General features: G+C 40.1%; 1 protein-coding gene across 1 annotated transcript; it reads left to right on the forward strand.

Annotated features, from left to right (window-relative positions):
• The first annotated feature begins 7,194 nt into the window (after positions 1-7,194).
• Positions 7,195-15,170, forward strand: LOC116641574 (monocarboxylate transporter 1-like). Its single transcript, XM_032419349.1, has 4 exons — positions 7,195-7,207; positions 8,505-8,648; positions 11,649-12,515; positions 14,806-15,170. The coding sequence occupies exons 1-4, from the start codon at positions 7,195-7,197 to the stop codon at positions 15,024-15,026; spliced, it is 1,245 nt and encodes a 414-aa protein (XP_032275240.1). The 3' UTR covers positions 15,027-15,170.
• Positions 15,171-16,508: the final 1,338 nt, after the last annotated feature.

Below are 16,508 nucleotides of genomic sequence, written 5' to 3' on the forward strand. Positions count from 1 at the left end.
TTTAGCTAAACTACCAAGGAAAAAAAGAAAGAAAAGACTCAAATTACTAAAACCAGAAATGAAAGAGGGTACATTATGTGTAATGAAGAATTAACCTCACCTGTGGAGATCTGGCCTTTGCCCTTGACAACTGCGATTTGATCTCTAGGCCTCTGAAAACTCCTGCCTAATAGGGGTTTCATTATTTGCCTGGGGCCTTTGGCCATATTGCATCATTTCCAACCTTCAAAGGAACTACAGATTAAAGGAATTAGCCCACCCTATGGGAAGAGTTGGAGACTAAAGTTCAGCCCTACGAGTAATATATGACCAAGCTCCATTGAAAAGTCTGGACACTAAAGATTTGGGTGAGCTTCCTTGGTTGATAATACTCTATTGTCACACATTGTGTCTAGGAAGAGTTAATGCTATCCATGACCATGGGAAGAGATGATCAGAAGCTCTGCATTTGGATCTCTCCCAGACTCTGCCCTGTGCATCTCTTCTTATGGCTAATTTTATCCTGTGTCCTTTCCCTATAATAAGTCATGAATATAATAACTTTTAGTGGTTTCTGTTGAGCCCTTCCATTAAATTATCAAACCTGGGAGTGTTTTTAGAAACACTTCCACCTTTTCCCCACTAAGTTAAAAGTGAGGGCAGTCTTGTGGGGACTGTTCCCAGTTGACTAAACTCTTTGTATATCTTTACTGACCTTACAGAAATAAAAAGAATTGGAAGGAAATACTATGAACATGCTAACAAATTAGAAAACCTAAATGAAATTAACAAATTTCTAGAAATCTGAACATATCTTTTATAATTAAAGAGATTGAAGTAGTCATAGAAAAAAAACCCACAAAGAAAATTCAAAGCCCAGATGGCCTCACTAGTAAATTTTATGAAACATTTAAAGAACTAATACTAATCCTTTATAAGCCCTTTCAGAAAATAGTAGAGGGAACACTTCCCAACTTGTTCTTTGAAGCTCGTATTACCCTGATACCAAAACCAAGGATACCACAAGAAAAGAAAACCACAAACCACTATCCTTTACTAATATATGTGTAAAAATTCTCTACAAAATATGAGCAAACTGAATCCAGCAACACGTAAAATGGGTTATGTACCATGACAAGCTGAGATTTTATCTCAGGAACGTGGGAACTCATATATTGTTCAACATACGAAAATCAGTCAATATGCCAAACCCCATTAATGGAATAAAGACCAAAAACCACATGGTGATCTTAATAGACTTATAACAGTGCATTTGATATAATCCAACACCCTTTCATGATAAAAACACTCAACAATTAGAAATAGAATTAAACTCCCCAAGCTTAATAAAGGGCATCAACAAAAAACTATAGCTCACATCATACTTAATGGTGAACTACTAAAATCTTTCCCTCTAAGGTCAGAAATAAGACAAGGATGTCCACTCTTGCTACTTCTATTTAACGTTGAACTGGAGGTTTTTTCCGAGGCAATTAGGCAATGAAAAAAAAGCATTCAGATTGTAAAGGAAGATGTAAAGCTATCACAGATAGTATGATCTTTTTTTTAAAAAAAGAAAAGATTTTATTTATTTATTTGAGAGAGAGAGAGAGAGTAAGCAAGAGAGAGTATACAAGCTGGGGGTGGGTGGCAGTGGGGAGAGGCAGAGGGAGAAGCAGACTCCCCACTGAGCAGGGAGCCCAACTCGGGGCTGGATCCCAGGACCCTGGGATCATAACCTGAGCCGAAGGCAGACACTTAACCAACTGAGCCACACAGGGGCCCCACAGATGGCATGATCTTATAAACATAAGTATTAGAAGTAATAAATGAGTTAAACAAGTTTGCAAGATGCAAGCTCAATATACAAAAACCAATTATATTACAATACACTGCCTATGAAAAATCCAAAAGTAAAATTAAGAAAACAATTCAATTTACAATACCATCAAAAATAATAAAATATTCAGGAATAAATTCAAACAAGGAGGTTCAAGACATGTACAGTGAAATCTACAAAACATTGCTGAAAGTAGTCCTAAATAAATGGAAAAGTTTCCTGTGTTCTGGACCAGAAGACTTAATATTGTTAAGATGGCATTACTCCCCAAATCTATCTACAGATTCAACATAGTCCTTCTCAAAATCAGCTACTTTTTTTTTGCAGAAATTGACAACAGATCCTAAAATTTTATAGAAATGCAAGGACTCAGAATCATTAAAACTACTTTGGAAAAGAAGAAAAGTGGAGGAGGACTCATGCCTCTTCATTTCAAAACTTATTATAAAGCTACAGTAATTAAGACTCTGTGGTACTGGGGCGCCTGGGTGGCTCAGTCGTTAAGCGTCTGCCTTCGGCTCAGGTCATGATCCCAGAGTCCTGGGATCGAGCCCCGCATCGGGCTCCCTGCTCAGCGGGGAGTCTGCTTCTCCCTCTCCCTCTGCCCCTGCTTGTGTTCCCTCTCTCACTGTGTCTCTCTCTGTCAAATAAATAAAATCTTTAAAAAAAAAAAAAAAAAAAAGACTCTGTGGTACTGCCAGAAGGCTAGATATATAGATCAATGGCATAGAATGGAGAGTCCAGAAATAAACCCATACATCAATGGTCAACCGATTTTCAGCAAGAGTGCCAAGACCATCCAATGGGGAAATAATAGTCTTTTCAACAGATTGTGCTGGGGTAACTGGATATCCTTATGCAAGAGAATGAATTCAGACCCCTACCTCAATAAAACCCCTACCCCTACACGACAGATATTAACTCAAAATGGATCAGACCTAAATGTAAGAACTACAACTATAAACCTCTTAGAAGAAAACTAAGAGATTTAGGAGTAAATCTCTGTGACCTTGGATTAGGCAACGGTCTCTTAGATACAACACCAAAAGCACAAGCAACAAAAGAGAAAATATATCAGACTTCATCAAAATGTTTGTGCTTTAAAAGATACCAACAAAAAAGTGAAAAGACAACGCAGTGAGTGGGAAAAAATATTTGCAATTCATTTATCCGATAGGCAACTTGTATCTAGAGTACAGGCATACCTCGTTTTATTATGCTTTGCTTTATTGATCTTTGCATGAATTGCGTATTTTTACAAATTGAAGGTTTATGGCAACCTTGAGTCAAGTAAGTCTATCGGTGCCATTTTTTCCAACTGCATTAGCTCACTTCACGTTTCTGTGTCACATTTTGATAATTCTCGCTATATTTCAAACTTTTTTATTATTATACTTGTTATGATGATCTATGATCAGTAATCAGTGTTGTTACTATAGTAATTGTTTTGGGGTGCCACAAACCATGCCCATAGAAAACAGTGAACTTAATAACTTAATCGATAAATGTTATGTCTGTTATGGCTGCTCCACCAACTGGCGGTTCCCTCCTCTCTCTCCCTTCTCAGGCCTCCCTCTTCCCTGAGACACAACAATATTACAATTAGGCCAGTTAATAACCCTGCAATGGTCTCTAAGTGTTCAAGTGAAAGGATGAGTCGCATGTCTCTCACTTCAAATCAAAAGGTAGAAATGATTAAGTTTAGTGAGGAAGTTATGTTGAAAGCCAAAATAATTTAGACCTCTTGCTCCAAACAGCTGAGTTATGAATAAAGGAAAAGTTCTGGAAGGAAATTAAAAGTGCTACTCCAGTGAATGGACAAATGATAAGAAAGTGAAATAGCCTTATTACTGATATGGAGAAAGTTTTAGTGATCTGGATAGGAGACCAAACCAGCCACAACATTCCCTTAAGCCAAACCTAATCCAGAGCAAGGCCCCTACTCTTGTCAATTCCATGAAGCCTGAGAGAGATGAGGAAGCTGCAGAAGAAAAGTTGGAAACTTAGCAGTTTGGTTCATGAGGTTTAAGGAAAGAAGCCATATCCATAACAGAAAAATGCAAGATGAAGCAGCAAGTGCTGATGTGGAAGCTGCAGCAAGTTATCCAGAAGATCTAGCTCAGATCATTAATGAAAGTGACTATGCAAAAAACAGATGCTATCTAGGTCTTTTGTCACTAGAGGGAAGAAGTCAGTGCCTGGCTTCAAAGGAGAGGCTGATTCTCTTGATAGGGACGAATGCAGCTAGTGACTTTGAGTGGAAGCAGTGCGCACTGACCATTCTGAAAATCCTAGGGCCCTTAAGAATTACGCTAAACCTACCTTGCTTGTGTTCTATAAATGTAATAACAAAGCCTGGATGACAGCACATCTGTTTACAACATGGTTTTCTGAATATTTTAAGTCCACTGTTGAGAAGTACTGCTCATAAAAAAAAAAAAAAAGATTCCTTTCAAAATATTACTCTCATTCACCATACACCTTGTCACCAAAGAGTTCTGATGGAAATGTACTATGAGAGTAATGTCATTTTCATGCCTAACAAGCATCCATTCTCCAGCCCATGGATCAAGGAGTGATTTTGACCTTCAACGGTTATCATTTAAGATATACATTTCATGGGGCGCCTGGGTGGCTCAGTTGGTTAAGCGACTGCCTTCGGCTCAGGTCATGGTCCCAGGGTCCTGGGATCGAGCCCCGCATCGGGCTCCCTGCTCCGTGGGAAGCCTGCTTCTCCCTCTCCCACTCCCCCTGCTTGTGTTCCCTCTCTCGCTGTCTCTCTCTCTGTCAATTAAATAAATAAAATCTTAAAAAAAAAAAGACATACATTTCATAAGGCGATAGCTGCCATAAATAGTGATTCCTCTGATGGATCTAGGTAAAGTAAATTTAAAAACTTCTGGAAAGGATTCACTAATCTATTTTTTTAAAGATTTATTTATTTGGTGGGGGAGAGAGAGCGCACACACATGAGTGGGGGGAGGGGCACAGAGAGAGGGAGAGAATCTCAAGCGGATTCCCAGCTGAGCACAGAGCCCAATGCAGGGCTGGATCCCAGGACCCCGGGATCATGACCTGAGCCGAAGGCAGACGTTTAACTGACTGAGCCACGCAGGTGCCCCGGGATTCACTATTCTAGATGCCATTAAGAACATTTGTGATTAACATTAATAGGAGTTTGGAGAAAGTTAAATCCAGCCCTCATGGATGACTTTGAGGGGTTTAAGACTTCAGTGGAGGGGCGCTCAGTCAGTTAAGCAGCTGCCTTCTGCTCAGGTCATGATCCCAGGGTCCTGGGATCGAGCCCCACATCGGGCTCCTTGCTCAGTGGAGAGCCTGCTTCTCTCTCTTCCTCTGCCTGCCTACCACTCCCCCTGCTTGTGCTCTCTCTCTCACTCTCTTTCTCTGTGTCAAATAAATGAATAAAATCTTAAAAAAAAAAAAAAAAAAGACTTCAATGGAGGAAGTAGCTACAGATGTGGTGGAAACAGCAAGTTGAACTAGAATTAGAAGTGGAGCCTGAAGATGGGACTGAATTGCTTCAATCTCACAGTAAAACTTTAATGGGTGAGGAGCTGCTTCTGATGCATGAGCAAAGAAAGTGGTCTCTTGAGATGGAATCTACTCCCGGTGAAGATGCCGTGAAGATTGTTGAAATGACAACAGAGGACTTAGAATATTCCATAAACTGCATTGGTACAGCAGCAGCAGGGTTTGAGAGGATTGCTCTAGTTCTGAAAGAATTCCCATTGCAGGTAAAATGCTATCAAACAGTATCACGTGCTGCAAATTGTTCATGAAAGGAAGAGTCAACCAATGTGGCCAACTTCACTGTTGTCTTATATGAAGAAGTTTCCACAGCCACCCAGCCTTCAACAACCACCACCCTGCTCGGTCAGCAGCCATCAACATCCGGGCAAGACCCTCCACCAGCGAAAAGATTACAACTCCCTGAAAACTCAGGTGATGGTTAGCAATTTTCTAACGCTGAAGTATTCTTAAGTTAAGGTATACACATTGTCTTTTTAGACGTAATGGTATTGCACACTTAATAGACTACACTGTAGTGTAAACATAACTGTCATCGGCACCATGAAACCAAGATTCATTTAACTTGCTTTACTGCAGTATTTGTTTTATTTCAGTGGTCTGGAACTGAACCTGCAATCTCTCTGAGGTATGCCTGCATAGAAAGAACTCTTACCACCCAATGGTTAAAAAAAAAAAAATCTAATTAAAAAATAGGTGAGGAATTTGAATAGGCATTTCTCCAAAGACACTTCTCCAATGAGTTACCACTTCATACACATTAGGATGGTTAGAAATCATAAAGAGACGTAACAAATGTTGGTGATGATATGGAGAAATTGGAGCCTTCATACCTTGCTGGTGGAATTGTAAAACGGTGCAGCCACTTTGCAAGAGTTTGGCAGTTTCTCAAAATGTTCGATGGAATTACCATATGATCTAGCATTTCTACTAAGTATATACCCAAAAGAATCGAAAACTTGTCCACACAAAAACCTGCACACAAAATTTCATAGCATTATTCATAATAGCCCCAAAGTGGGAAGAACTTTTCTTTTGAAAATTGCTATATCTCTAGTGAGTTACGGGATATTAGTATGTCCTTCCCGACATTTTCCAAGTTAGCCTATAAATTCTAGAGAACAGAAAAATCAGGTGAGTATTGGAGAATATATTTTGGGAAAGGAGAGAAATTATAAAGGAAGTACTAGATTGTGAAGCTTTTATAAAAGTGTGTGCAGTGTGAGTTTTGCATACAGATAAGTCGAATGAATTACTTAGTTATCCTTGATAATGTGGGAAATTACTGATCTCTATTATTAGAACAGGTATGTTTATAAATTTGAAGAAGCAGTATATTTATTGGAAAGGATTGAAAAGGATTTTGGTGTATGGTTCAAGTAGTGGTGAGTTTTCAACTTTAAGCCTATACAAATTTGGGGCAATACTATGACTCTTGGACTTTTTCTACTGTGTTCACAGAGTATAAGTAACATTGAAAAGTATTTCAGTTATTTATAACATAAATGCAAGGCATTTTATGGAAGTGCTTTATATTGACCTACTTGTTATGTACTATTTTAATTTCATATCCTTTAGATATTTGGATTTGAACTGCATTTTGGAATTCATCGTTATGTACAATGTCACCATCAAATGAAGTTCCAGTTAGACCCACCCCCCCAGATGGCGGCTGGGGGTGGGCAGTGGTTGTTGGAGCTTTTATATCCATTGGCTTCTCTTGTGCGCTTGGCAAATCTATTTCTGTATTTTACAAAGAAATTGAAGAAATATTTAATGCCAGCACCAGCGAAGTGTCATGGATCTCTTCTATTATGTTTGCTGTCATGTATGGGGGAGGTAAGTACCCAGAAGGCCTACCCTTTTAATTTTCAATAGGCAGACAAAGGCTCCATTTTAAATAGTTTTTGTTCTTGATGCCTTTATGTGTAAGATATTTAAAATATTAGTTTTTGAAGCTAGGTGGTTGGAGTCATATTTTTCATTCCCTTTAACAATAAAGGCTACATACAACCATGTGCTGTTAGGTCAGTTATATTGCAAAACAAATATCATTATAAAGGATAACTTTCTTTAAAAATGGTTTTGTGTTGGTTGCTGGTGTATGGAAAGTCAATTGATGTTTGTGGGTTTTTTTTCTTTTTTTAAAAATATTTTCTTTATTTGACAGGCAGAGAGACAGCGAGAGAGGGAACACAAGCAGGGGGAGTGGGAGAGGGAGAAGCAGGCTTCCTGTGGAGTGGGGAGCCCAGTGCAGGGCTCGATCCCAGGACCCCGGGATCATGACCTGAGCCGAAGGCAGACGCTTAACGGCTGAGCCACCCAGGCGCCCCTGATGTTTGTGTTTTAATTATATATCCCTGCTAACCTCTATTACTTCCAATAGTTTATTGGTAGATTTTTTTTTCCAAAATTTTAAGATAGACAAACTTATCTTTTGCAAATACTGATAGTTTGGTTTCTTCCTTCCCTTACACCTTTCTTGCCCCCCTGTCTTACTGCACTGCCTTGGACCTCCTGTATAATGTTGAAGAAAAGTGGTGATGGTAGGCATTCTTGTTTTGTAGTTCTGTTTTGGTTTTGTCATTGTTTTCTATGAAAAACAAAGTACATTTCAGCTAATTTGAAAATATGCTCTAACGTCAGAAGTTTGATCAGACTTGCTCATACATTGCATCATGTTCATGTGCATTTGCTCCAGATGATCATCTAAAAAATTAAAAACAGAGCAAACTTGCTACATACATATTGATAATATCCTAGATACATAGGGTACATCTACATGAAGAATCCTATAAACACTTACAATTAGGGTATTTGCAGCCTAATCTTCCTTGAAGGAGATAGGCTAAAGTCTTCCATACTTCAGTTAAAATCCATCCAGTATGTTCTAGGTATATAGAAGATGTACATGGTACATTATACAATCGATGCTATATTTTTCCCATTACACAAACCTGTGACTCTGAAATAAAATAGAAAGCAATATTTCTTACCACTGTCTTCTGATTTATCTGTTTATTTGTGGGGTGGAGTATTTATGTCTCGGCATCCTTTTGTGTCAGTAATGCTTTGTGCAGGTGTGGATGTGAGGGGTGGGCTTCTCTGCGTTACTAAATTTCTGGTTCTCTCCTAGGTCCTATCAGCAGTATCCTGGTGAATAAATATGGCAGTCGTCCAATCATGATTGCTGGTGGCTGCTTGTCAGGCTGTGGCTTGATTGCGGCTTCTTTCTCCAACACTGTACAGGAACTTTACTTGTATATTGGATTCATTGGAGGTGAGTTGCTACTGATGTATTTTCAAGCATTAATTTTTATGTGAACTCTTTATAGCATTCATCTGCCAACTCTTTTGAAAAATGAAAATTCTTTGTTAGAAAAATTATTGGATCACCATTTTTAAGAGCTATACATATGTTAATTTCATAGTGCCAGAGAAACATGTCTTTTTTTTTTTAAGATTTTATTTATTTATTTGACAGAGAGAGAGAGCATGGGGGAGAGGGGGCAGAGGGAGAAGCAGACTCCCTGCTGAACAGGGAGCCCTGACACAGGGCTCAATCCCAGGACCCCAGGATCATGACCTGAGCCAAAGGCAGACGCTTAGCCAACTGAGCCACCCAGGCACCTCCAGAGAAACATGTCTTTAAAGAAAGTTCTGGCACTTTGGGGTGGTTATTTTTTTATTGAAAGAGAGGGTTTTTTTCTTTCTTCTTTTTTTAAAAAAATTATTTTTTTGTCTTAAGAAACATAGTGGCCATAAGTAAAGAGTGTGTGGCAAGTTGTTGAAATGGTGGTCATCAGCTATTCCCACTCATTATCCTTCTACCCAAGAAGAAATTGTTTCAAATTAGAGTAAGAGAGAATGTCAGAAACAAAGCAAGAATTTTTTGGTAGAGAAGCCATATACATTTTCAAGGGATTAAGGACACACATGAGAAAACCTCTTCTCTCCCTTTCTAATAGCTAAATTTGGGAAATGAAACTGCTGAGGATAAAGAATATAGATCATCCATTGCCCTACAATTCAGAGGAAACCATTAATATTTTGATGCTCATACATTTTTTATGCATACACATATGCTTTTTTAGTATAATGTTTGTAACCAGTTTTTTTTTTTTACTTACTAATACATTATGTATATAGTTCCCCATCTCAATAAACATACTGTAGCAGCTACTATTTTTCCATTGGATGGATGTGCCATAGTTTATTTCACCATTTTCTAATTGAAAGACCTTTAGGTTGTTTATATTTTTCACTATTAATAAACACTATTTGTATGATAGTGCTTCTCTGTATTTCTTTGTGAACATGATAATTTCCTTAGGACAAATTTTAGAAGTGGAATTACCGGGGGAAAAAGTTTTTGATATGATTGGCCAAATATCCTTTTAGAAAGGTTCTAATAGGGGGCGCCTGGGTGGCTCAGTTGGTTGAGCGACTGCCTTCGGCTCAGGTCATGATCCCGGAGTCCCTGGATCGAGTCCCGCATTGGGCTCCCTGCTCGGCAGGGAGTCTGCTTCTCCCTCTGACCCTCCCCCCTCTCATGTGCTCTCTCTCATTCTCTCTCTCTCAAATAAATAGAAAGGTTCTAATAATGTACAGTCCTACCTGCAGGATCTGAGATAATGCTAATAACAGGTATTTTCTTTTTGGATCTGTACTTTTACTACATTAATTAAAATTTTAAACATTTAAATATTGTAATTCATCTAGAGTATTTGAATAACAGGAAGGAACAGAACTTTATTTGTTCCCACTTAGTTATTCAGCCTGTTTGTTATTAACTCATTCAATAAATATTTGTCCCTACTGTATGTCAGGGACTGTTCCAAGCTGTGGGGATTGAGTCAACATGATAGATAAGATTCCTGCTCTGTAGTGGAGGGAAGCAGACAATAAACAGACCAACAAATAAATGAGTAAATAAGAAAAATATCAGCTTGTGGTAAGTGCTTTGCAAAAACTTGAAACAGAATTTTGATGGAGAAAGATTGAATAGTCCCTAAAGGGAAGTCCTCTCAGAGTTGGTGACCTTGAGTTGAGATCTGAATGATAAGTAGGAGCCAGGCTTGTGAAAATCTAGAGGAATAACTGTGCTGAGCACGTATGAGAATACGCTGAGATGCGGATAGGAAGGTAAGTAAGGGCCAAATCATGGTACTTCTTAACCCAGAGTGAAAAGCTGTGGATGGCAGTCATTAGAGAGATTGAATGGGTAGCATTCTAATCTGGTTTACCTACCAAGTGAGCAAGAATGGGAGACCATTTAGGAGGTTATTGGGATACTTGTTTCAGCTCCATCGACTGAAAAATCTACTCTTTCCCTATTAATATAAATGTATCTTTTGGTCCTATTTCTGGACTTTTCCCCAATTTTATTATCAGTTTTTCCATTTTTGACTAAGTGCACACTGTTCTCATTACTGTAGCTGTAGCTGTAGAAAATATTTCTATATCTGTTAGTGTTGGTCCCACCAATTATTTATACTTTTTGAATATTTCTAATGTATTTGTTCTCTGAGGGGTATTTTTTTTTTTTTTTTAAGATTCATTTATTTATTTTAACAAGAGTGTGAGAGAGCGGGGGGAGGGGCAAAGGAAGAGGGAGAGAATCCCAAGCAGACTCCTGACTGAGTGCAGAGCTAGACATGGGGCTCAATCTAACGACCCTGAGATCATGACTTGAGCCGAAATCAAGAGTCGGATGCTTAACTGACTGAGCCACCCAGGCATCGCGTCTCTGGGTATATTTTACAGTCATTGTACTTCATCTGAAAAATTGAATGCATTGACATTTTCATTGAAATTACATTAAATTAATGGATTTACTAAGGTAATGTTAGCATCTTCACAATATTGTGTTTACCATCCTAAAATATTTTCTCTCTCCCCATCCCCTTTCTTCTTTTCCTGCCCGTCTGCCCCTCCTCTTCTGTCTTGCTCTCTGATTTTACAAGATTTATCCTCTCTCCTTTTTGTTTTCAATTCCCTATTCTTCAGGAAACCTAAAATTATGAAATTAAACAAAGGAGCCTACATTTATTATTCTTATTTTTGCTAAAGCAAAAAGAATTATTTTAATGTTATATTTTAAGTCTATTATTTGTTGCATAAAGAGACTTTATGTCTGTATTTGATAACAGCCCACTTAATGATCTACTAGTTATAATGATGATTTTGACCTCTTGCCATTCAGTTTGTCTAGCTGATTAATAACAAATATGTTTCTGACATTTATTACGGTATGTAATTCTTCCCCCCTCCTCCCCAGGTCTTGGACTTGCCTTCAACTTGAATCCTGCTCTGACCATGATTGGCAAGTATTTCTACAAGAGGCGACCGTTGGCGAATGGACTGGCCATGGCAGGCAGCCCTGTGTTCCTCTCCACTCTGGCCCCCCTCAGTCAGGCTCTCTTTGGTATCTTTGGCTGGAGAGGGAGCTTCCTAATTCTTGGGGGCCTCCTACTAAACTGCTGTGTAGCTGGAGCCCTGATGCGACCAATAGGGCCCCCACCAACAAGTGCAGGGAAAGATAGGTCTAAAGAATCCCTTCAGGAAGCTGGAAAATCTAATGTAGAAAAGGAGGCAGGTGATGCAAATACAGACTTTAATGGTGGAAACGCCAAAGAAGAGAAACGATCAGTTTTTCAAACAATTAACACAGTTATGGATTTATCCCTGTTTACCCACAGAGGCTTTTTACTGTACCTCTCTGGGAATGTGATAATGGCTTTTGGGATGGCTACTCCTTTAGTCTTTCTTAATAGTTATGCCAAGTGTCAACATTACTCTAGTGAGAAGTCTGCCTTCCTTCTTTCCATTCTGGCTTTTGTTGACATGGTAGCCAGACCTTCTATGGGACTTGTAGCCAACACCAAGTGGATAAGACCTCGAATTCAGTATTTTTTTGCGGCTTCTATTGTTGCAAACGGAGTGTGTCATCTGCTAGCACCTTTATCCTCCAGCTACATTGGGTTCTGTGTCTATGTGGGCTTCCTTGGATTTGCATTTGGGTGGTTTAGCTCAGTGTTGTTTGAAACACTGATGGACCTCGTTGGACCCCAGAGGTTCTCCAGCGCCGTGGGATTGGTGACCATTGTGGAATGCTGTCCTGTCCTCCTGGGGCCACCACTTTTAGGTATAGTATGCCTTACTACCTCTTTGGTTCTGTTAACATGAAACAGGCATAGAAGACGGAAAAGGTGGTAGAAAGCCAAGATTAGTAAGCTGCTTGGTGGCAGAAAGTATTTCTCATTTCTGTAGCCTCAGTGTCGGCACAGTGCTGGGCACAGCATAATTGCTCAGATTCTTACAGAATTGAATTACATTCAAACATCAAGCTGAAAGGGGAGTCAAAAACAATTGCAAATTTAAATATTTGTTAAAATAACCTTTTCTGATCATAAAATTAACATGTTTATTATAGAAAAATATATAATATATACTCCACCTTTACAGTACTTTGGTAATTTCATTTTAATTGTGGAATTTATCTTAGTAGTAACATTTAAAATAATAACAATATTGACCAGGTGAGGGTTCACAGTGTACCAGGGACTGTCTTAATCATTTCATATACCCCATCCTATCTCTCAAGTCTATGAGGTAAGACTAATAATGTCCCTACTTTATCAGTGAAGAAACAGAGGCTTCTAAAAGTGAAATAACTTGCCCAAGATCACACAACTAGTAAATGACCATAAAACTTGATGGATGAGTCTCTAAGAATACCAAATTGTTTACAATTTAAAATTATTATTAATGCAAAATGCAATAATCATTTAGACTTCCTCTGGATATGACTCATTCTTTTGAGATTATGCATTATAAATAAGGAAAGATTCATAAAAGAAGAGCCACTACTGACTTTTCTGAACTCCCCACCCTCATTCCTCCCTACATCCAATGAGAGTCCAAGTCCTATAAGTAAGCTCCTAAATCTCTTTCTAATGGGCCCACTTTTCCATCACACCACCACCCTGTCCACAGCTCCTGTCTCCCATCTGGGCTGCTCCATCCACGAGCCTCCTGGCGGGTCTACCCATATCCATTCTATCCGGCCTTCAATCTTTTCTACTCTGCAGGCAAAATTTATCTGTGCAAATGCAAACCTGATAGCCCAGCTAATTAGATCTTTCCAGTTGCTTCCCATTGTTCTCAGGGTGGAGATCAGATTCCCTAATGTGGCCTTCGAGCGCCCCCCAGCCTGGCCACCAGTGTCTCCAGCCTCATTTCCTGTCACTCACCTTTTGTTCTCTCTGCTCCAGCAGCCCCGCCCTTCCTCCTTCCCTCTCACACCCCGCTTCCTCCCACCTGCCTTTGCACTTGCTGTTCCCTGGCCACAGCCTTCTGCCGTCCCCTCCTCCTGGATAACTCCCATCCCCCTCTAGGTCTCTGCTTCATTTACACTTTGAGAGAAGCCTTCCTGACCCTGCTTGCTGCTGCCAACCCCCGATTTTCTGCTTGCAAACCCTCCTTGTCACGGTTTGTGTAATTATTTGATTAACATTTCTCTTGTCCACTGAACTGTGGAGGTTTTCTCCTCTGCTCTCCCTTATCCTCACGGCCAGCAGCCCAGTGCCTGGTGCATGCGTAGGCTCAGTAAGTTTGGCTGGATGGCCAGTGCCCTGAGTTAGAAAAGCACATGGAATCCTGTTTGAATTGGTTCTATTCAGTCCTTCTCTGAGGTATAGAGTAGGTTTTCCAGAGTTTATTCCTTAACGTGCCAGTTTGTGAGATGCTAATAAATTCTACTGTCGTGAGGATTTCATGGCCAAAAACATTTGGGGAACACCAAGTGTGATAGATTGCTCTACTAGAGGACCTTGCAAAACCTTTAATATGCTAATGTGCATGGTGACTCTTCACTGGCGGAGCCTAGGATGTGCCTTTTCTTAAGTCTGACTTTGTAGACAGTGAGCGTGATGACAGATGCTGCCTGTCGTGAGGGCTAAGCACCTAGGATGGTGGAAAGGTGTTGCTGTTAGTTAATTCTGTAGCTTAGGCAAGTGTCCCCAGGGCCGCTTTTTGGGAATGCTGATGTCAGCAAAAGAGCATTGGCCAGGGACTGCAATTAGCTCTGGGGCCTGGGGCAAGACTCCTACACCTCTTTTGAGCAACAGATTTTTCCATTGTGAAGGGAGAGACCTGATTCTACGCGATCTCTGGGTCTTTCCCCATTCCAACTGGCCAAGATTTCATTACTTTCAAGGTGCAAAAGTAACGGGATATGCAAGGCCATCTAAAATCAAATGTGCCATCATAAAAGATGAGATCATTGTTAGCAGTTCCTTTTTAGATGAATCTGTCATTTGTGGGCTCTTTGAGGATTGGTTGACATCTTCTTTCTGAGTGGATCCTTCAGCTCTCTTTGGGGAAGGTATACTTGGTTACTTTTGTCCATATAACTTTGTTTTGGATATCTTTAGGTCGTCTGAATGACATCTATGGAGATTACAAATACACCTACTGGGTATGTGGTGTGATCCTCATTATATCAGGCATCTATCTCTTCATTGGCATGGGCATCAATTATCAACTTGTGGCAAAAGAGCAGAAAGCAGAGAAGCAGCAGAAAAAGGAAAGTAAAGAGGAGAAGCCAAAAGAAGTTATTAAAGCAGCAGAATCTACAGAACAGAGAGGCCCATGAGGCCCCAAAGAGGAGAAACTTCCCATCTGAATCATGAATAACCAGAGGAGCTTTGGACCAAAAATACCTGAAAAATTCTACTGAATCATGTTCTATTAGGGCTGCTCATCATGGTCATGGGACATTTGTGTGGAAGTCCTACGGATGAGGGAGCAGAAGGCTAGCTGAGGACAAAGCACAAGCTGACACCCTGCAACCGCCCCGCTCCCCACTCCTGAATGGAATACATGTGACGTTCCTCCAGGAAGCTCCCAACTGTCTCAATGTTAATGCCTGACTAGAGGGAGAAACAACCTTAACTATGGCAAGGCCTCCAGTATCTTGTAGGTCCTCTTTAGCATATGAAAGTTCTTTAGAAAACCTCTCTTTTCCTTACCTCCCCCAACCCCATAGTATATAATCAGCCACCCTCACAACCCCGGTGCAGCAGCTCTTTCTGTCCACGGGTCCTGTCCCTGGGCTTTAATAAAACCACCATTTTGCACCAAAGATGTCTCAAGAATTCTTTCTGGGTCATCGGCTCCGGACCTCATCCCACTAAACCCACCTGTATTCAAGAACTACATCAATACCAAGTGTCCATTGATGGGATTTTTATTTCATGCCTTTACAGCAGTCATAATGCATTTGTCACATCCTTTGGGGTCAGGGGATTTACAAAAGATAACAGATGGTAATTGCTTCTATTTGAAGCCATATTTATTAAGGTATACTTTACATACAGGATAAATCTCTTTTATAAGACTAAAGTTTGATGAATGGTATTTGTATAAATAACTCCCACCCCCATAGAGAACATTTCAAACAACCAAGATAATTCCCTCCAGCCTCTCGGCGGTCACTTCCTGTCTCTTACCTACAGCTCCTGGCGACCACTGATCTGATTTCTGTCCCCTATAGTTTTGCCTTTTCCAGAACAGAATAAATGAAATCACAAGGCATGTAGCTGGCATAATAAGAAATATGTATCTGGTCTTTGTCCCTAGTTCCTGGTACACTGTTCCTAAAACCCTTGGATTTCCGAAGTGATGAGTGTCTTCTGCGTGCTAATTAGATGACTGGTGGCTGGAACCCCCTAGATAGCTTCAAGAATGAGGCTGGTCTCCAGAAAGACCAAGGCATGATTAGAGGGTAGGAACTTTCAGCCCCTCCTCGTGACCTCTTGTGGAAGTTGAGTTCAATTACTAAGAGCTAATGATTTAATCAGTTGTGTCCATGTAATGAAACCTCCATAAAAACTCCTAAACTAAAAGGCTTAGAGAGCTTCCTGGTTGGTGGATACATTGACGGGCTGCTGCTGGGAGGGTAGCGTGCTCAGGCAGGGCATGGGAGCTCCACGCCATGCCTCCCCACACACCTCGCCCATTGCGGCCCTTCTGTTTGGCGGTTCCTGCATCGTATCCTTTAGAAATAAATCAATAAATGTAAGCAAAGTGTTTCCCTGAGTTTTATGAAATTCCTGGCAAATTAGCAGACTTGAGA

Source organism: Phoca vitulina, unplaced genomic scaffold (assembly GCF_004348235.1).
Source record: "Phoca vitulina isolate PV1807 unplaced genomic scaffold, GSC_HSeal_1.0 scaffold2, whole genome shotgun sequence".
NCBI lineage: Eukaryota > Metazoa > Chordata > Mammalia > Carnivora > Phocidae > Phoca > Phoca vitulina.

Coding starts and splice junctions, on each gene's coding strand:
- LOC116641574 (XM_032419349.1), top strand. Junction 8,649..11,648: donor GTATATTGGATTCATTGGAG/GTGAGTTGCTAC, acceptor CCTCCTCCCCAG/GTCTTGGACTTGCCTTCAAC. Junction 12,516..14,805: donor CCTGGGGCCACCACTTTTAG/GTATAGTATGCC, acceptor GGATATCTTTAG/GTCGTCTGAATGACATCTAT.